The sequence below is a fragment of the Fundulus heteroclitus genome, chromosome 22 (assembly GCF_011125445.2).
Source record: "Fundulus heteroclitus isolate FHET01 chromosome 22, MU-UCD_Fhet_4.1, whole genome shotgun sequence".
Lineage (NCBI taxonomy): Eukaryota > Metazoa > Chordata > Actinopteri > Cyprinodontiformes > Fundulidae > Fundulus > Fundulus heteroclitus.
Genome location: NC_046382.1, coordinates 10074525 through 10097372, shown reverse-complemented (window position 1 = coordinate 10097372; position 22848 = coordinate 10074525). Strand labels below are relative to the sequence as shown.

At 38.6% G+C, this 22848-nt stretch overlaps 1 protein-coding gene across 2 annotated transcripts in view; it reads left to right on the top strand.

Annotated features, from left to right (window-relative positions):
• LOC105926138 (gamma-aminobutyric acid receptor subunit pi) overlaps window positions 1–22848 on the top strand; it is a 100040-nt gene that overhangs the window by 31037 nt on the left and 46155 nt on the right. For both annotated transcript variants that reach the window (XM_036126531.1, XM_012862355.3), the window contains one exon: window positions 3150–3239. In XM_036126531.1, the coding sequence (XP_035982424.1) occupies window positions 3187–3239 (53 nt within the window). In that variant the 5' untranslated portion in view covers window positions 3150–3186. The remainder of the gene's footprint in view (window positions 1–3149; window positions 3240–22848) is intronic.

The following is a 22848-nucleotide window of genomic DNA, read 5'->3' as shown; positions in this document are numbered from 1 at the left end:
CAGACCGCTGCAGGAGATCCTTCCTGCCTGCAGCCATCGCCATCTACAACAACTCGTTGAAAAAATCCCCATGAGTTACACCAGCATTTAATGTCCCCTTTGGGATTAATAAAGCGTTTTTGAATTGAATTTGTGTGTGTTTGGGTAGCCTCAAGAATGGGGCACCTTGCAGACATTTGGACATCAATCATCTTATCTTTATAAAAAAGTATTCTGTAGTCAAGTGCGAGGCCATCCATCTGCCAGTGGAAGCGTTCCCAAAGTGGGTGATGAACAAGACAATGATCTCAAACACAGCAGCAAATCTTTAACAGAGTGGGCAAATAAAAAAACCCTATTAGGGGCCTAGTCAAAGTCCAGACAACTGATATGCTGTGATAGCAATTAGAAACAATTTTCTTCAAACCTCAATGGACTAAAGCAATGTTGTTAAGAAATGTGGACCCAAATTTCCCCACAACATTGTGAGAGACTGTAGAAAGACAACATTGTATTATTATTTACTAATACTAAAAACCATCCAAACAGAAATTCTGGAGTATATTTTTAGTCTTGAACCTACTGATGGTTTTAATGGCATGTTATAAGCTTGAATTCTGAAAGTTACTGTCTACAATTTTTGAATTGTAAATAATATTCCAACATATCTTCATGAAACAATGCCGCATAGTTTCACCCTAGAACTCACAAGTGGTGCTGTTTTCCTCAATGGACATGTCCTGCAACTTTCATATAGCTTTCTGTTTCCACAGACCTAAATCAAATAACCAAGCACCTGACTGCGCTGGGTAAGTAATTCATTAAGTTCAAAATATGTGGCTATTTAAAACTATTCTCTGCAAAAGGGTCAGGAAACCTTAAAGGGAGCGCATACTCTTTCCTTTTTATGGTATTTCGTATAAAACTTTCTAATGCAGACTGTAAAATGACAATTGTGGCTCTTTTAATAGCTCATCAGGTCATTGGAAAGTGCTGTAATGTGACAGCTTTGTCACTTCCAGGTGAACAGGCATGATTCAGCCTTTTAATGCATTACTAAATCGCAAATATAGACTGTAATTCATAGTTGGAGCCGTCTGCCGGTACTTAAGTCAGTGTTTTGCGTTTTACAAAATGAACATTAATGGAATGCCATATTAATTCTTTACATGCAAACTAGAATGCTTAACATGAGCCAAGTCTTTTATGTGTTTTTTGGATTAAACTATGCATCTAGACCCACATCATGTTAACTAATTCTACTAAATTCCCCTAACTCTGCTGCTCCGTAATTGCTCTGATTTGCAGCCCAGATTTTCCTGCAGCGTTTACCCGCCAGTGCAAAAAGTATATATTACATAAACATGAAGCCATTTGTATCTTCATATTTGTTTCTTAACATTTATTTATCATAACTCTGTCTCACCTGGTGACTGCATGGCTGTAAATATATTCCGCAGATCATTATTGTATATTTGAGCTGCAAGGTTGTATACCTGGGTGAAAAATAACATTTTATAGACATAAGTTATCTTTATTTCTTCTAATTTCAACCAGATCAAAAGATCTGGTGTTTTTGAAACAAATAAATACACAAGGGAAAAAAAACTGATCAGATCGATTAATGCAGGAATCATAATGCACTTTCTTGATGCACATAGACTAAAATGGTTTAACACTACTTTCTCTCCTCTCAGGCTAGCCCAAGCTGACTGAAGCCTCATGTACTAAGAAGCACGAAAAAGCTTATAAATGCCTTTTCCTGAAGCCAAAATAATAATTATCATCTTTATAACATACATTCCAATGAAATTTGTTCTATGCATTTAACCCTGTTTAAACCCAGAACCTCCAGGACTCAAGCACTAACCACTAGGCTACCAAGACCAAAGAGCAAAACTATAGAAAAAATTAAAAACTAAGTTATTAATTTAAAATTTTAATAGGTATGTTTGGTAAATAGGTTAACAGCACCAGAGAGAAAAAAACAGTGAAACCTGCATTAATTCAGACTTCCAGCCAATATATGTCACATATATGGATGTCTCTGGGCTCTGGGAAGAAACCTGCATATGTGGAGAAAGTTCATTTTTGCAAAGGAAAACAAGCAAACATTTGAAAAAGGGTGTTGTTGTTGTGAGGTACCAATGAAAATGGCTGCAATTTGCATCTATTTGTGTAGCAGGTTGCAGTTTGTTTGCCACAAAAACCTGAAAAAATAACAGATTCCTTTTTAACTTTTTCAATAATATTCTTATTAACCCTCATGGGTTGATGAAAAATAGCTAAATGTGTTTTTTTAGGTTTAATTTTTCTTTGTTTTCTCTCCATGGTGATTTTTACTGCTTCTTTTAAGAGTCTTTATACCCTGATTTTATTGTTGTGGCACTCCTGCCACAGAATGTGACAGGTTCCAAAGCACTTTGTCAGGCCTGGTTTGGCTGGTGATCAAATTGTGTTTGATGCATAGTCAAATGTGTAAGGAAGACATTTCTGGAGTAATACATATTGCTGTGCATCTTCCCACAAAATTGAAACATAAGGCAGAATTGTATGATAGAGGCGTTACATTTCTGTCAGAAAGTTTTCCTCCTGCTTCACAAAGAGTTTTTTCTTTTTCATTCCAGCTCACCGTCCGTATCTATTGGCTCTCAGCCATTAAGTTATTCTGGTCTCTGAGGGGGTTTTTCTCCCGGTTTCCGCTTTCATCTTTAGGAAGACAGAGACTGGGACCATGGGAACGTATCCAACAAGAGCCTCCATCAGGAAGGGGGAGTCTTGAACTCAGTGTCAGAGTTAAAGTTGGGGTGAAGTCATTAACGAGGTCATTATGCTGTTGAGAGCGTGTCCCCGAAGAGAGTCATCAGAGATTTTTTTTTTTTAAAGCCATTCGAGAGACTGTGCTACATCTCAATCCCTGTGAAAAAAAAAAAAAAACTTAAAGCCACGTGGGAGACATATTTGAAAATGTTTGTGAAACTTCGGATCCTCATGATTCAAAACAGCCGATTGGACCCAGGTCATCTGTAGTGGCATCCTGGTGGCTAAAGATCTGGTATAATAGCATTTGAATGCAGCAAATGCTGCTTTCAGTGACGGTTCCAATCCTGTCCCTCAATCCCAGCTCACGCGTTCCTCAAATAACAGTTCTTTGTGTTTTCTCGTTGCAGATAAATTCGACCAGGCGTCTACGCTCCTTTCGCAGCCATGGCTCACTCTGTATCTGGAGGGACCGTGCTCACTATCCTCCTCATTAGCAGGTAAGGCTGCAAATAGATAAGAGAAGTGTAAGCAGTGGGGGATGAACAGCCGCCGAGCTATATTAAGAGCCAGGGAGCACAATCAAGTCATGTCGGATTGTTATTTGGTACAATGCCAGAAATTGTTATGCAGCGAGCGCGGGAGGGGATAGAGGCGTTCTCGTGTGGTTTCGTTTTCCCAGTGAACCGTCAATACTCACCAACCACTCCTCGTGCATCAGGCGAGACGAAGCCTTCAAACTCCACTGCCACGTTTATGACACTGCTGAGAAGAAATGATGAGGAAGGATCCAGCCCTACGTGCATCTATCATTGCATACAATTGGGGTTATAATCCCTGCTGAGGTCATGAGGGGGAGAGTAATTGGATGTTTTGGAGGATATTTGTCTGCCACTGCGAGGAGATGCCTCTCCTTTTTGCTTTTTTATTTTCAGAGTGCAGAGTGCACCTTCCACATTGCAGATAAGGCGAGCCATCTGGTTCTCTCTGAATCCAGCTGTACGGTCTTCTCTGTATGGCGCAGCCTTTCTTTGCACAATCAGATTACTGGGCTGCAGCAGGTTTTCCGCCGCACAAGCATGTCGTCGAATGTTGCGTGCATCTGAATCCTTCAGCGATGGGATGAATGAATTGCGTATGTCTGTTAGCTGACAAGGGGAGGGAGTGATGCTGAGAGAGCTCATGAGTCTTCAGTGCCCGTTTTCCAAAGAATCCTAAGACTAAAAGTAGCTCTTAGTCATTTTTAGGAAAAATCTTAGAAGAAGAAGAAGATTTTTCTTAGAATTTTCCTGCGATAAGATTAAAGTTATTCAAAAAGCATCTTGCAAATATCTTTTCTTATTTACTTAATATGGCATTTTTCTCAAAGGAACTGTGCATCAAGACTTTATAACTATATTACTAAAGAAAGGATAAAATATAAAATAAAAAAATAAAAATTGTTATGCACAGTGGTGCATCAGTGTAAGGAGAAGTTGGTTTACTATTAACTTTTGCCCCAATTTAAATTTTAAGCAGCTGGTCTAAAGAAAAAAAAACAGCAAATAATATAAATAGTTTTATGTCAAATTGCTTTGGTGCATGCAGTCAAAGTAAGTAAGTAAGTAGGGATGTCATCACTGGAAAGATGATGAAAGATGTGCCTGATATTTAACATCAAATACTTTCTTAAATCAGACAAGCCATGTAGTGTGGATGAAACAACAGAACTAATACGCCGATTAAGTTAGATTTTTAAATCATTATTACCACAGATCATCAGTTCCAGCATTTCTGTGTGTGTTGGGTGAAGCTTTGGAACCGTATGAATGTGAGGACATTATACAGTTACTAATATACATGGATATCACACATAAAACATTAATATTTTATTAATATATATTATAATAACTTCTTTTGTATTTTTGGTACATATGCTGTTTATATATATAAATAATATTCACAATATCTTCTGTAAATATGTAAACAATATTGGACTCAAATATATAACTTGTAACACTATGTATCTTCATGTAACCGGTAACAGATCAGTTACATTCCGGTTCTCTATGGACGTAACATAAACGACCAAACCAGAACAACTATTTTGAAAAGAATAAATTGCAATTTATTTTTAAGGTATAATTGCAACACAACAAAATAATATACAAAAAAAATATACATTTTTTTCTTCAAAAATGATCTTGTTTAGAACAAAAACTCTCTTCTTCAGGTTAAAACGACCGGTTGTTGAGAAAATTAAGACCCAAAAGAGCACAATATACACAACAAAACTAGCAAAGAGCAGGGAGTAAAACGAGTGGCTCAAACTGCAAGAATGACACATTTTCTCAAACAGAGTCCCTTGGCAGCAGAAGTCACCAAGTCAGAAGTAACAAAGGTCGCTGAAGTGAAGTGAAGCGAAGCAAAACAAATCAAATCGAATTAAAGCAAAGCCAAGCAGGCAAGCAAACAATGGCATAAAGCAGACAAAGCACAGCAATGCCGATAGAACGGTAGGGCCAGCTTTTACTTCTCCCTCTCATCCATCATTGGCTGAAGCTTCTGGGTGCCCGATGCTGTCCAAGCATCCTCCGGTCAAACATCTTTGTATCGGTAAACTTTGAAGGCCTTCTGGAAGTCCACCAGCAGAGGGAGCCAGGCAGTCATTAACAGGAGATTAGGCAACAGGAGGAACCTTACCACAGAAAAAAAAGTCAACCACAAGACCAGTTATAGCCAGGGGCTGTACCAGACATTTCATTTGCAGCCAACAGCCCCAGGGTATGCTAGATCATGGCGTCAAGACATCAACAGAACCCTATCATCTGACCAATAGCAACGGAGACCTTCAGGTTCCGAAACCAGATACCCTCCTCTCCATGACTGAGATCTTGTCCATGAACGTCCTGAACATGAGGGCACAAATCTTGCTTTTGTGTTCAAGAACCATATAGCCATCGATAGCGAGCTATGGACTCCGCACACCTTCTGCACCGCCCACATTACTCGTTCCAGTCATCTTCCAACATGGTAGATCAATAAAGTCCTTCTTCTCCTTGACTTCATCCAGATATCCTTCTATGTAGCCTCTCCAAATTTGTTCGAGTTACTTTTTGCTCAACCACGGAATCTGCAGAACTTCTGGCTGATGATTAAAATCATGTATTAGCTTATTACCTGTTTGCTTAATTGAAAAATTAGATATGTTTTTCATCAATTTGCAGTACAATCAAATTGGTTTTAAAAAAAAAAAAACATAATGTAACTGAAAGGGTTTCCCTTTTGCCGTGCACAGAGGCAACGTGAATTCTCCTGCTTCCAGAGAAAGTTGGCAGACCACTTCGATGCTCAGCGCTCAAGCTTCCGTAGTTTCAGTGCGTTCAGGGGAGAGCGCCTTCACTTTGCAAGAAGAATCTAAATGCAGCATAGCTTGAGCAGAGGAAACAAAAGCGCCGAGCTGGGAAGACCCTGGCAGAAAAGCGAGCAAATACAAGTGCGTTAGGTGGAGACCTGCAGCAATGTAAAGCATGTGTGGACATGGACTGTGTGGAATGAATTATCTTTTTCTTTATCTTTAGGAAGCAGAGTACCACTGATTAAACTTAACATCCTAAAGGATGTTTTAACAGTGCTTCACTGTCAGTCAGCACCCAGCATTGTTCTAACCTGAAGGACACGGAACAAAAATTTGAAGGGTTAAAGGTGTAGAAGGTAAATAAAGGCTGTGTCCTCTGAAAAAGTCAGACAGCTTTGACTCACTCAAAAAAGATTAAAACAACGTACATGCAATGCAGAAAGGTAATAGTAGGGGTAATCCAACTGCTTTAATGTTATTACTTTTTGGAATGATGCTTTTACACATAACTTGCATCGTAAATACATGTCAAATTAAAGTAACATTTCTAAAGTTAAAGCAGTAAATCAAAAAGTCATGAAGTGAGTCATATTTATGAGTGAGTAAAGACCATTAGAAGTGTTTCCTTTTATCAGTAGATCTAATAATTTTCCCGCTGGGCCTAAAAAAAAAAACAACAACACTGAAAATCCTACGATTGCTTTGCGAAAGAGCATCATTTTTGTCCCCACAGTGACTCCACATGTCCCCCGAAGGAGCGTGCTGACTGAGCAGTTCAGTTTATTAGCAGTGTGTTTAAGGGTTGCAAGCTTTTCGCTGCTTGTCTCGGTTAAACGCTTGCGATCCTTCTTGATGCATGGCAATATCGAGCCAGACGGATACCTGCATGGACTGATGATCCCAAACCTTAATCTGACGACTTTCGAGCTCAATCAGTTCCATTATCGATGTGAACTAGCTTGAAACAAATAAAACGATCAATAGCAGTTTCTGTAGACAAGAAACTGCCAAGCCTGTGCATCACATTAGATGTGGCGATGAAACCACATTATCTGCTGTCATCGTCCAAAACGGGCTGGATAAAAAATAGAAGTCCTGCACCACATAGTAGATAAAGAGCATAAATTAAATTCTAAACACATTTTTAAAAAAAACGCTTTCAACTGCGTGTAATTTATTCTTTTCATCATCAGAATTTGGTCCAATCTGTTATTTTAAACTGTTCATTTCCCCCCACAGCCAGTTACTATATTTGTTTTTCATGTTGTAAACTTCCACTTTTAATGGGCATGGGGTTGTTGTGGAGGATCTGCAGCATTGCTTTATGCCAAAACATACCTTTTGGAACGGGGTGCAGAAACGTTCAAGTTTTATTTCATTAGACTCCCACGAGATTTTAGGAGATTTTTACCTGATAATTTTCTGCGGAAGATAGTTTTCGGTCTTGCAGTATCGCACCTTAGTGCAGATAAACGGAGAACAAAGTAGATTGCTGTAACATCTAGAAACCAAACATTGCCAGAAATTCCCGCAGCACCTTCAACATTGCTATCAGCCTCTTTTCAGCTTCCCCGAAGTGTTTTTTTTTTGTTTTTAAATCAGTTTTGGAGAAACGTTATGTGATGTTGATGTGCGAAATCTTCTCCATGTCTTATTCTATCAAGATCAAGCCAAAGTCATGCATAACACAATATCATTAAACAAGTTTTTCCATGGACACACGATTCCTCATTTTAGGCCAGAATGTGGTCTATGTACATTTGTGACCAGCAATAAGGACTAAAGTAAAAGCTGCAAGCCAATGATAAAGGTGCATTCACACCAGCCCGGTTAAAATGAACTCTAGCTGGTTTGCTCAGAAATTCTGGGTTGTTTAAAAAGGTCTGTGTGCATGTAATCAAACTCTGGATTTGGATCAAAGAAGCAAACTCTGGTCCATCTAAAACCATAGGTCTCGGTCACCAAGACCTGGTTTCAGTGCCCCAACCTGAGCTTTGCCAAAGTGTTTTGGATTTTTTTTTGCTGATTTCTGCCAACTGATGTATGACCCTTGCCTGTCCTTGGATTCTGAATTGTTTCCCTGCTGATCTGCATTATGCTGCAGTAAGTAAAGCCCGCCCACTCTCGTCAGTTCCATGTTGTAACCATCTTCTTCCTGCAGAGGTTCCCTGACTGTCACCAGGTTTGTCATTTAAATAAACCTCTTTCTCGCATACTGTTTGTCTGGCTTGGATTTTGGGTCCTCAGTCAAGTTTCTTGCCAACACATAAGGGGTAAAGACAACCAACACAAACTTGTGCAGCACTATATACCTTGGAGAAATGGCTTGTGGATTGAGGACGAGGTTAGAGATCAGATAACCATCTGGTCAGAAGGATAAATTTTCACAGTTTCTGGTCAGCTTTAACAAGAATCACAATGTTTTAGAAGAGCTGCAGAAGAGTGGAAAAGGACAAGTCTCCTTAGTAAAATAACCGGATGCTATGCTTTGCACCCTCTGCACCACCACAGATGAAGATGAAGTTACGTCATTCAAAAGTTCCTGTTTGTTTGACAGACTGTATTCTGAGATCAAACCCGAAGTTGCAGAATGTGGTAAACCGCAGTTCAAATGAGCCTTCAGTCGTACCGAGTCAACAGGACTATGAGCCGTAAAAACGACCTAAGAAACAATTCAGACTGCACCAAAGAAGCAGTCATTCTCACTTAAGCTCTCATGATGGAATCATAAGAACAAAAAAAACTCCCAATGCTTTCACAGCATCCACACAGAAGGCAGAGAAGCCTATTACTTACAGATTAAAGGCTAACATGTTGCTTATCTTGCTTTACTGCATCAAAATCCATTTAATGGCAGTTTGTTTTTCATGGTTTCGGTAGAGAACAGTATACCCCCATGGTGTGTAATCAAACGCTTTCAAACAATACACCAACACTGGTCTGGGAGAAAAAAAGCAATTTGCTTGCTGTTATGTTAACCATTCAAATTGTCCTTATTTATTATACGCAGACAGTGTGGATTCCAAGGACGTTTAAATAGGAAATTCTGTTGCACGACTTTCTAGTGTGTCTTGTAAAAGAAATGCGGATTCACCAAGTACTTTATCACAGAGGTTTTAAAGAAGGATCCTGAAGTGAACTGATTTAGACAACTTAATGCTCCAGGGCTCTTGCTGATGTGACATCACTGATTCCAACACTTAAAAGAAGATACCATCGCTAAAGTAGGACATAATGCCAGGACCAATTTAAAGCTTGATGGGAAGGCAACTCACAGCCTCCATACTAACTTCAGTCCCAATGCTAACCTTCTTACAAATACAACCACAGCTGTTCCAGTTCCAGAATGCAGCAGTGTAGCGGCAACTGCTTAGAAAACTATCCAAGAACTCCAATAATAAGGATACTAACCGGTATTTTTGTAATTTTTCACCATTAAAAGTACAGATAGGCAATAGAGTTTAGATTTCAACTGCAAGATTCCAAAAAAACTTTTTAAAAAAGTTTACTGAAGAAAAGGCTTCCTGCTAATTGTACTTTGAGTGTATTCGGATCAATGTCATAAAAAGAGCAGCAAGAATTGAGATGAGCAGAATCCGTTAATAAACAGCATTGCATTGAGCAACTTTAGACAGATTTCCACTTAGATTCTTATGGATTTGAGTTATTTTTGAATTGGAAAAGTTTCAAACTGTTTTCTAATCAGGATTTTGCTCTGTTGACTCAAAGGTGACAATGAAATATGCCATAAATGGTGAAATTAAATCATAGATTGCATTGATAATGATTTTTTGGGAGCTTTAGGTGCTACATACACTTCACAAAAATATAAAAGCAACACTTTTGGTTTTGCTCCCATTTTCTATGAGATGAACTCAAAGACCTAAAACTTTTTCCGCATCACCATTTCCCTCAAATATTGTTTACAAACCAGTCTTTGTGATAGTGAGCACTTCTCCTTTGCTGAGATAATCCATCCCACCTCACAGGTGTGCCATATGAAGATGTTGATTAGACACCATGATTAGTGCACAGGTGTGCCTTAGACTGCCCACAATAAAAGGCCACTCTGAAAGGTGCAGTTTTGTTTGTTATGCCACTTCGTCCCATTGACAGAAAGTGTGGGAAGTGTAGGAATAGTCACAAGAAATGTAGGCAAGAAATGTAGGCAACCGTACGCTCAACTATGAAGGGTAAAACATCCACGGAGAGTCAGCGCGGAGTCCACCAAGCTCACACTAAGCGCACATTATGCTGAGTATGTGGGAGCCGTTGGGCCCGGAGTACGAGCTAGCAACAATATACCTAGGAAGTTAATTCAATATCAAAGTTTATTTAGGCCGTATGTTAGACACGGGGAAAGTGTTGTTCAACTCCTCTGTCCTCCCGACAGAGATGGGTAGAGAGCTGGGGACGTGAATGAGTGATACTACACACTTGGGAAGAATATTTAGTGCCCCGTATATTCCGGTGCACCTTGTGGTCAGAAAAATACAGTAATCTGCTCAAAACCCACCCCTGGTGGCCAGCCTGGGAACTGCAGCCAAACGAGTGTTGATAGGCCTGCCACCAGAGCAGACGTGGTAGCTCCTTAATTATGCATGATGTTGTCACAAATGTATTGATAGCTATAAAGAATCATGATGCTTAATAATGTGCACCTAAAGTATCACAATATACCACAAAACACATTCTTACAACCCTAATAGTTGAGCTTTCCAGAAATATGGAGTCTTCAGTCTTGAGTTGTGCAGATCAGTTGTGCATGTGATAGAGGGATGCAGAGTGCATAGAAGTGTATGCAAGGAAGGGTACTCCATGTACCACATGTGCATGGACGGAGGAATAACAGAGGTATTAAAGTGTGTTTGTGTTTTTTATGCTATAGTGTATTGCCCTGTCATTGGACAGCTTTTAATTGTGTAAATTCCCAAATTTGTTCCCATAAAGTCACATTAATTTCCATGGAAAATTTCCAACCCTAGACTGAATGTAGTGGACTTGATAAAGTTCTATACAAGTTCAGGCCAGTTACCATTTGTCAAATGACAACCTATTAGTAAGTTTAAATCATTTCTTAGAAAAGTCTAGTTAATTGCTTCAAGTGTCCAAGCACATATGCTACATTATAAGATAAAGAGCTGTTTTCTCTCCTTTTGATAAAAGCTTGACGGATCTATAAGTATGGTTAGCACCCTTCCCTTGGTTGAGCACAAGGCTGCATTTTGAGAAGTCCAGACTTTACACATGGCTTTGATTTATGCTGCACAGAAGAGAGTGTCATTGGCTTGTCTCAAGTCATCTTTCTGACTATGTTGGAGTCAGATCAGCAGAAATGAGCTTTTGATTATAATTTACCTGACAGCTGAACAATGAGGAAGCTGGCCTTCTTGCAAAACTAGCCAAGGATTAGTGTTACAATTACAGTTTTTCACTTTTATACTGAACCTTTTCATTTTTCCATGCAGTTGACTTTGGAAATCTTTCCTCAGGTCTGTGAAGTCTTGTTATGTTGAATATGCTTCCTGTTTTATATTTTGAAGCCCTTTGTCCCTTCATTACTTTATATCTCTTTTATCAGTGAGTTCTGTTTTCTTCCCTATTAACTATTGGTAAAAAGTTTATTTTGAGTTGACTGTCCCTTATCAGTCTTCAGGTTCTGCAGCAAGTTTTGTCTCACCCTTTGCCAGTTACTTTTCTCATTTTGTTTGGGCTAGTCATGCTTTTCTATGCCACTCAGCTTATTTGTCACTTATATTACCTGCTATTCCCATTGACATTATTAAAGTAATTATATTTTACAGTCATTTGCATCTAAAGTTCCATCTGTTTTCAAGAAGAGTTTATGGCCTTAATTTCCTCCCCTCATGTTTATTGAGGGTCACCAACTGAGTACTTTTCATGCTGTTACAGGTGCAAGTTTTTGGGGCTCTGTCTTTACTAGCTATTCACACCTAGAAATAGATTTATTTGCCAACATTTCTTCATAAAATAGTCTTTTGAAACACAAAAGGATTATACCCTGCTTAAAGAGTCCCAACAACTTTCTCCCCCACAACTTTCTCTTTGGCCTGTCTGTTGCGTTTCTTGATCTTAATAATTGCTTTTTGTTCATGAATGTTCTCTAAGGGTGTATTCATACTAGCCATCCATGTTTAGTTTGTTTAAAACGGACCAGGGCTTGTAAACCCCCCCCCCCCCCCGGTCCAGACCTTTTGTGCAGGTGTAAATACACTCAAGCAAACCCTGGTCTGGACCAAACAACCAGACCACTTCCAAATTGACTGGTGCGGCTCACTTCCAGTCTCAATACAAACTATACTTGATCCACCCCAACTATAGAACCCGTATGCCTTTATTGGATGGACTTAATGAGCTAAAATTAGCCCTTAGTTTTGTTAACACTACTACTGGAGTTAGAATACGCAGAGCGCATTGTCTCCTTTGGTTTGCAGCCAGCATTCGCTGACACCTCTCCAAAATCAAAAATATAATGTCACTAAACCTGCATTGAATGAGTTTCTTTTGACATTCAAAATTATATTGTTGCCGTAATAAAAGCACAGATGTGCATAACAGCAGTGAAGCACACAAGACTTCCATGATTGTTTTGGTAAATTTCTGGGTCTGTGCTACGTCTCAGTGTAGTCATTTCTGTGAGCAGCGTTCATCACATGCGTGACTCTGACCACCGCCAGCAGGCAATGGGGGTGAAGTGTCTTGCCCAAGGACACAACCACGGAGACAGTCAGAGCGGGGGATCTAACCGGCTACCTGCCAATTGCAGGACGAACTCCGTAACCTCTGCACTATCGTTGCCCCACACGCCAAGACAACTGTGATTACACTCATTAAATTACATGTAGGTAGACCCTGTTTAATTGAGTAACCTTTGTGTTTAAGCGAATCAGTGTAAAGGGGCTAAAGATGCATGCATGCCACACATTTGAGATATTCTTAAAAAACAGATCGAAAACCATGTTTCATTTTCGGTCAGCTTGAAAACGGTTCTCTACTTTGGGTATTACTGTAAAATCCCAATGAAATACATGAAAGTTCCTGCTTGTGATGTGAAAAAATGTAAAACACTTCAAAGGACACGAATACATTTTCAAACCTGTATATGAGTCGTCTGTTCCACATGAGCCACAGCTATCAAGCCATCTCTGTCAGGCTTTCTCCGCTGTTCTGCTTTACACGGCGCCTTATCACAGCACTTCTGTCAGTTACACTTTTGGAGGGAAATCTCTTTCCACAAACCACATTCATCTGAAGTTCTCCATGAGAAGGCTGTGCATCAGAGTCTTTATCCTCATGATGCATAAGTTGCAGCCCGCTTTCACTCCTATCACTGGGGACCAATGCATCCATTTGTAAAACCGCCATCACTAGTATTTGTGTGACTGTATAAAACTGCATTTTGTTAGCTGTTTTCCCACAGAAACCTTGTAAGATTCCTCAACTTTCATAACTAATGCAAGAATGAAGATGGGGTTTCTTTTAAATGGTTTAAAAGTGATTATAACCCCCTATTGGACTAGAATTAAAACTTTAATTTAACTAGGAGTTCCAAATACACTAGTTGTAGAAATAAAGATGAGGATAGTCTGGAGTAGAAGCATTCAAATTATACTTGTGTAAGTTTTGGTTGGCAGAGATGTGAGCACGCCAGTAATTGCTCTGCCTTGCCTATTACTGGTATCCCCATCTAAGCAGGGGTGTTCTGTTAACCCCAGCATCCCCAGGGATTTGCTTCTTGGTGGCCAATTTAGCATTTTATCATTCAAATCCAGCACCACAACCAACTGCTGATTGAGATTTGTTGTGGCAGGATTAAAACATTAACGACTAAAGCTGCAATCTGAGACCTTTTAAAATCATTGAGCTCATATGTGCCAGTTTCTTGTGGGTACTAGGGTTGAGGGAAAAGTCACTTTACTTCACTGTGCAGAATGAAGGTTGCTGCTTACTTAAACTGCATTATAAGTGTACCCGCATTTAAAGCAAACTCTGGATTACGTACTTTACAGTTAGATCATAGTAGTAGAGGTATTTTTCTATTTCCAAAGTTGAAATATGTATGTAAAAACACACTCAGGCATTAATAGATAATGGGAACCACAAGAAATAACTTGTGACAGCCATATCTAGATTGAATTTCAAGATCATACAATGAAGATTTGATTTAAAAGTCAGTGAGGAGGAAGAAGTCAGGAGAAATGTCCAAACAGTAATAGAAATGACCTGAAATGTGCCCAAGGATTTAAAAGCACTCTATGGGGGGAGGGGGGGGGTAATAATATTAAATATATAAATAAATTCTGGTGGTATTCAGGTGGAAATTGTATTTCTGCTCTGGTCTGGTTGCCATCAGTCTCCAACAATACAAACTGATGTTGTAGCTGACACCTCAAAAGGTTTGGTATATGAACTTTATACTTTCTTTTAAGACAAAGTAAAAACTCAGTGGTCATTCTTTATGTACGCATTGCTAGTACCAGGTTAGCACCCCTGTTGCCTTTAGATCTGGCTTCTTTATTGAAGTGACAGATTAACAAAGGGGATTTAAATCCATATTAACATGATAGCATCACACAGTAGATGCACATCTGTCATCTGCATATTCATGATGGGACTCTCTGGTTCCATCATATTCCAGCTGTGCTCTAGTGGACCTAGTTCTGGTGACTATGAAGGCCGATGACATAGTTTTGTACTTCATTAAAAGCAGTCTGAAATGATTTGATCTTTGTCACTTTGGGCATCAGAAGAGGGCTACATTGTGCTGTTTAAGAAATGGATGATCAGCATGCACAGGTAGGTTGTGATGCTTAAACCTAGTTGTTACTAAAGGCTTAAAGTATGTCAAGAAAATGTCTCTCACTAACCCACCACCATCAGCCTGAGCTGATAATACATGGCCGGATGGATCCATGCTTTTATGTTGTTGATATCAGCAGATCAGTGTTCAGACCAACGTGCATTTACATCTATGACAAAAAAAGAGAAATATTCAGTTTACTTCTGATTGAGGCTGTTTCCATCATTTTGAGGTGTGGTACATTATTGTAGGAGGCTAAATGTGATTCTACAGTATATTTATTTATTTATTTATTGTCCCCTTTAACACTCCATATATTTCAGGTACTCTTGGCTTTTGTATGTCCACAAGCTCATTTTCCTGTAACCTCATGGGATGTTTTCATCCACAACTATTTTTCCTTTTTCATATCCTTCCCCTTTTGCCCCAGAAGCTGGAAATGTGAGCGAAATTCCCAACAAGACACTAGTTTCTGAAATACTCAGACCAGTCTGTCTTGTGGTAAAAGCCTTGCAACTTTTAAAGTTACCCAAATGTCCTTTCTTCCTTATTCTCATGCTGCGGTTGGATGCACTCTTATGAGCAGAATTACGATACATATGTTAAAAAAAAACAAATGTAAAAATATTATGTATCCCATAAAAGTATTGTTTAATCCAAATTTAAAACATGTTCACCAATTGATATCCAAAAACACAAATCTGACTAAATGCGTGTTTGTTTGGTTTTGTTTTTTTACTTTTTCATGAGGAGACGCATGATTTTATTGTAACAGCAGTCAAAATTGCTGCATTTTTACTCATCATTTTAAATACTATTAAGCCTCTCTCCAAACAACTGTTTATCAAACGACACTAAGAGAAGCAGAGTGTACCCTGTACAGACCGTGAATCTTTCATAAGGCTAATACAAAGAGACAGGACATGCTTGCACACTTACCCAAAGCCAAATAATAAAGCAATTAATTAAACAAGGAGGTCTTTTGACTGTGAGAGTAAACCAGAACACTTAAGCTGCACTTTAATAACAATTAGAGACCCGCTTCAGCTTCATGTAATCACTTCATGAAAAGGGTATTAATTAAGTTGTTCTTGTTTGTCGAAGTTCTGGTACCTAATGATCTTTTTTTTTGCATAAGCCTCTTAAACTGAGGTCAGAAAGGGGGTTAAAGGGGACTACTGCTTATTCTGTAAGCATACATATATACACATACACAGAAATTCAATTCTGGTAGGTAGGGCTGAACAATTAATCGCATTTTCAATATAATCGAGATTTAAAAAAACGCAATTTCCAAATCGCAGAGTCTGCAATTTTTGGCTCTGTAACAATTAGGGAATTAGACTCGTCCATTAGGTGTTGGTAAAATGTTTAAAGTGGGTTTGCCTCCACATGGAAGGGAAGACAGTTGCAGCAGTGAGATAATCTAATTTTATTACTTGTTTTAGAGTTTATATAATCATACATAGCATTAAAGTTCTGGTCAATCAGTTTAATACATAGACTTGCTTGTTGGTTGGACTTTATGTTCAACAAGGATTGATGTCCAAATCAACTAAAAGCTGTTCTCTTGAACAATATTCTGATTTAAATATTCTGTTTTAAATAGTCTTTGTTTACAAACATCTTTATTTAGAGGGCATTTTTGCTGCTTGTGGTTAACGCAGAGAAAAGTCAAAATTGCAATTTTGGTTGAAATATATCGTAGGCAGAACGCAATCATTTCTGCTCTGAGTTTAGATGCTGTGGGTCTTTTAGCACCTGATCTACACAGCGAGGAAACAAAATGATTTGTTGTTTGTATATGTTTAAAAAGACATGATAAATTAAACTGGAAAAAAAATCGGATTAAATCGCAATTTTAAGAAAAAAAATCGCAATTAGATTATTTTCCAAAATCGTTCAGCCCTACTGGTAGGCAGTGGAGGTTTATGAATATTTGAGTCATGTGCCTCCTTGGCAAGGTCAAACATCAAACATTGTAATATTCTCTGCCATGTAAGCATTTCAGTCTGCATGATGAGGGATATGCTATAGTACAGAGGAAAGCTTTAGTTTTAAAGAGATTGCTGATCACAGCCTGAACAAATGGTGAAATATGCCCTGGCTAAATGCTGATTAGCAGATATGAGCGTTGGATCAGCCTAAAGTTGGTGGTCCTAGCTTTTTGTCAAAGGAATTATCTCGGTTGTTGGGTTCGCGGAGAAGTAAAACGAAGAGCCGTATGAGCAAATGACCAGGATAAATAAATAAATATTCCCCTTTAGAGTCGCACAGAAGGGACATTTTTTTTTTTGCATTCAACCCACCCCTTAGGGAACCGCGTGCTGCCGACGGTGAGTGGCACACAGGGAGCAATCTGTTGTCAAGGGTCTTGCTCAGGGACGCAGAGCCACAGACTGAGTTTTGAACCGCCAACCTTAGCAGCCCAGCTCCCTAACCACTTGAACGCTTTTCCACGAGAGAAAGTGACAGGGATTACCTTGGGCCCAGAGGGGGAAATCCTAGTTTGAAAAAAACAAAAACAAACAAACAATGCAGATATTCGGTGTTTAATTAACGCTCCGAAAGATTGTTCAGTCAGCTATGATCCCAAACGCGATTACGCAACGCTTTAAATATTCATGCCGGAGAGTGCAGACTGTAGGATCACGTGGCTTATCATAGCAAAGGTTAAATAAGAGGAAACCAGAGGACAGTGCTGCGGCTCTGTCTGCCACAGGGGCTCTGACACAGAGCTCTCAGCCATCTCAGTGGAGCAGACCACGTTAAAGCCGGCCTGATTTGGGTCAGCCAGATTTAGTTGGCTGTTCAGGCAGTGGCAGGCTGGAAACACTTCTCACTCAAGGAAGTCAAGGGGATGTAAGTTTCTGAACAAGATAAGATGCAAATAAAATGTCCAAAATAAATATTAAAATATTAGACATATCAGCTGATGGAACAAGACAATGTTCATAATAAGTCCCTTTTTGGAAAGGACAATTTAGTATATAAGATGCAAATTAAAGACAGCTAAAGGTTACACCACTATTAGGGAGTTATTTCAATGTTTGTTTTTTTACTTGAGATAGTGCAGAGTATATTACCTGCATTTTATTTACCTCAAGAAATTAAAATTAAAGTTACACAAGGTATTGAACGGCTATAATCATTACAATATCACTGTTCGCTATACTCTAATAGCAAATGACTCTTTGAATGCAATATTTGGTAAGTTAATAAGTTACAAGTGTTGCTACGGCGTTTAAATGCCATCAGATATGAGAAATGCATTCATATTGAATTGGATTGATAATAGTGTTTAGCCTTGTATAAGATTTTAAAAATGCCAAAGGCTTTCTGACAAACACCAGGCACTTAACATTACCTCCAACCATCAAACACATTGGTGACATTATAACTGCTCTGGATTTTTTTAAATTCCAAGTACTGAATGGATGCTGAAAAGAAGTATCAGGTTATTGCAATTGAAACTTTGGAACCTGTTGCACAATGAACCTTTAGAGGAGAATGTTATTTTTTGTGTGGATATTCTTTGAAGGTATCAGTTCCTTCATGCACAAGAAAGGAGAGATGTTGCAATGCAAAGAGATTAAAGCTCTTATTATGCTTTGAATTGTGATAAAACAAATTTAATGTCTAAAAGAAAAAGAAAGCATACTCAGCAGAGTGAAGAAGAACATTATTCGAAAGTAGGTTTGTGTCAATTTTTCAATTAAAAGTGTGAAACTCAAATAGATGTATTAGAGCAGGATGTGTAACATTTAGCCTCTAGGGGCGCTAGACCTATAACTTCCAGGTTTAGCGCCCCTGAAGACCACTGCCTACACAGCGCTGTCACAAAATAAAAGTCCCTCCATGTTTTGGAATCTGATAGCAGACAACTTTGGACCAGTAGATTGAGAAGTCATTTAATTACTTCAAAGACGATTCATAGTGTTCTAGTTATTTGTGTGTCAATGTTGTCTTCCGTTTGTGGCTAAGCTTCATTGAATTTCTCTTTAGTAATCTACATTGTGTGTTTTGTTATAAATCCATCTGATATTGCAAAAAAAAGTTACAAAGTGACATCAGTTTGTGAATCATTGTCACTGCATGGTATGTGATCGCCTTTCTGCTTTGTTAAACAATCTCAGATTCTGCAGTAACATTTTCTCAACATTTAACACCATATCCTGTATATGACTGGCAAAAACACAACTTACCAGTCTAATAATAATGATGCTAAAAATAGAATGGGTCTTGCATCGCGATTGCTCTTTAATCAAACACCAATGAGAAAATTAGATCCCACTCTTGTTTTTCCTCTGGAGCGATCCCTGTCTCACTTTCTCTTTTTGGCCTCCTCAGATATAGTTTTCCTCTTTTCATGTTTTTCAGAAACAATGGTATGTAATGGTCGAGATAATCATGCTAACTCTACACTTGTCCAGCAGAATGTCACTTTATCATTGAAAATAACAAAAGTAAAACACTTAAAATACATCCCTTTATGTATCTTTATGAGTTTCACTTTTATGAACTGCTTAGATTAGTTAACTTCTGATTATATTCCAATTCAGTTGGAATGTGTCCTTGTTTCATTTGGTCTTAATTTCCGCCTTGTTCCTGTGAATATTAGAGCTGACATATGAACAGAACAATATATAAATAGGCCATAACTGAGATAGTTAAAGGGTTTTCCAGATGTTGGTGTGAATAAAATAATGATTCTCCTAAAATGAGTAAAAGTCAGCACCCAACTAGTGTAAATCCAAGCAGTACACCCTTTATAACCAAAAAGCCCCAACTCTTTACTCATTCTAGATTTGTTTTTTAATTTAGATAAGACATTTAATATCCTTGTAAAAAAAAAAGGGAAGTTCTAGGTCTATATTGAATATGAAGTACATGTAAAGCCCCAAGGATCATCTTACAATACAGCACAACCAGGCTGGCGCTACTGATAATGTCCTTGTAACCCTCATAAAGCTGTGTAGTATCTTTTAATTAATACTAAGCAGATGTCATATTTTGGCCCTCCTTTGAGGTTCTAAATCAGAGGTTGTGTCAAACAAGATTTAACGAGGAAACACATTGTCATGATCACAGAGTTTTACTTGGTTTCTTTCTTACAAACGGGACCGATCTCTCTTGGGGAAAAAAAATCCCATGAAAATCATTCCTTAGGTTGTTTTTGTCATCTGGCCTTTGCAGTCAACAGTGAAGGTACCTTGTGAAACTGAAGCTCTATCTTATGGTGCAGAAGGTTTTAGGATTTCTCTAATCCTGATCCTCAAATGAACATCCATGCTAATAAACCTTTGCAGCTTTCTGCCAGGGTCCGAGCGCCAAAGAATTTCTCTAATTCATGCCAATCGATCTTTCTGTCTCTCTGGATTGAAGTAACATTTTTTCACACTGGCTGACTTTGAATGAAACTAAATGTTCTCTATGTTAGGTCAGTAATGATTACCAAAATGATTTTTATAAGGAGACAGAACAGTTTAATCATTCACTTTCTAAAATGTTTTGATTTAAGAATTTCCTTTCCTTGCTCTCGTTACACTGCCTTCATCCAGATTGTGGTTATATTCCACAGATATTACAACAATTTGAGGGAATTTTGCCCCAAAACTCCCAATAGAACTGTTCAGGATTGCGACGTGAATATTTTCTTGTTAGTCGTTGCTACTTCCTTATCCACAATGGTCGCTCTCGCTGATCTTCCTATCACTCTTCTTGCACCTGTTAGTACATTTAGTTTTTGGTCCTTAATCACCTTATCCTGCTGAACATCCTTCCCCATTGCTGACTCTCTGCCTTGGGAAACCAATGTAAAAAAACTGTCTAATCTATCATGTCCTTCTGCATTTTTTGTTATGGACACCAAATCTGTTCATCGCTTCTCCATCACCTCATAACATTTCCATTGATATCTGCAGCAACCACCCGCTCTCTCGTCTTTGGGGATACTCTGCGTCACTTGATCTAACTCGCTGCAGAATTTCTCCTTCTCCTCTCACTCACGTCCCACCTGTGGGACATAACCGCTCTCAACACTGAACATCACACCTTCAGTTTCTGGCTACTCATCGCCATACGCAATGCTCGTTTTACCTCCAGAACATTCCTGACAGACTCCTCCAACAGAATAACTCCTACATCGTTTCTCTTGCCATCTACATCGTGGTGGATCCGCTTGCACCCTGCTCCTAAGCAAGCTTCGTGGTTGTTTGTCCTGTGGCTGTAAAGATTGTAATTTTACAGATTCACTGTTGCTGGATAGTTACCCTTATAGATCTATTTATCTTTTGACACTGAGAAGAAAACCCCTAAATTCAGATTAGAAACAATGCTGCTGTCTAAATACTAAAAAAAAGTAGGTTAAATGTGTTTTGTGTTTCAAAACAATGCATATTTGACGGTAACTTGGGTACTTTTCCCCCATTACGTTCCCTCTTTTCATTCCTTTACGTTACATAAAATCTCAACTGTCTGTGGTGAACACAAATTTGGGTCTTCCATCTCATTTCCAGGGTCAGTAATCTTTATGACATGTCTCTCCTAATTACTCCTGAAAAGTCTTCTCTGGTTGAAGTTTCCTTTGACAAAAAAGCTGCCAGGCTATAATAGGCCTCCAGAAAGGAAATTAGACTTTAGATTATACTCCACTGATCCTGTGGGGGAACATGCAAAGAAACTCATGAAGGCCTTTGCCTTTTAAGACTTTGCCCCAAAAAGTCACTTTTGATCAAATTGATGATAATGATCCAGACTTTGTAACTAATTTATCAAATTGAAACCTTACAGGGTCCTGCATGGTACCTTTGGTGTTTTAGGACTGACTTAATACTCTATCTTACTAACTTTAAAATATTCTTTTTCAGCGTGCACATTCTTTGTACCGAGTTGGGACGTTATGCCACATTCTATGTGGATAACATTTTATTTTAGTATTTTATGTACGTCAGTGATTTATGTCCACAAACTTCCGACATTTTTTAAGTGCACCACTTGGTCTCTGACAGATTAATGCATTTTGTATTTCAAGGTTTGAATATTTCATTGTTCTTTTAGCTGAAATATGTCAGCATTCACCTCCGATTACATAGAGCCATTCCTCATTAAGTTATTGTTACATTTGCCATTTATTTTACTTCACTCCTGTGCAGCACTGTGTAAAACTATCCCGACTCTTCCCTCAGTGTTGTCATGTGCAGTGCCGTTTAATAAAGATGCATTCGTTTCTAACATATCTGTTAGTGTCTTTGAGCACAGAAAACACAAAGCTAATTACGCTGCTTAGGTTTTTATGGATGGGTACTCTTTCGTCATGACTAATTGCTCAGTTGGCTTGAAATTGAGAGGAAAATGTACTAGCAGTGATTGCAGATTACCTTTGAGACCATTTGATGAAATTGCTAAATGAAAGTGCTGCAACAGCAGTGTTTGCAGAATGCAAACTGTGATATTAGATCTGTCTGTAACTGGAGGATTTCAGGAAAATCTGATCAGTTGGTATTGCCATAGAATGAAGCTACAAGTTATTGAGATTGACAAGTGATGTTAAAAAAAAAAAAACAGTTTTTATGAAGTCAGGTATTAGCAAGTTTCATTTAGGGCAATCTAAGATTCATATTTTTATAAAAACACTCCTAGGCTTCAAGTCCAAGTCAAGTCTTCAGTCATTAGTGCACTAGTTCTGAACATGTTGTTTTTTGAGATTTCAAAGCAGCTAAAGTCTAAGGCTACGTTCGCACTGTATGGAAATGAGACACAAATCTGATCTTTTTACCCATATCCATATTTTTCATGGCACCAATTCCGATCTTTTCATCCCCCTAAAAATCTGATTTGTGCCACTTCTGTATGTGGTACTAATTTGGATATGTATCGGATTTTGTTGAAAGCGTTCCTAGTCTGAACGATCGTGTCGCATTTTATTGATTTTTCACGTCCCTCTCCTGTC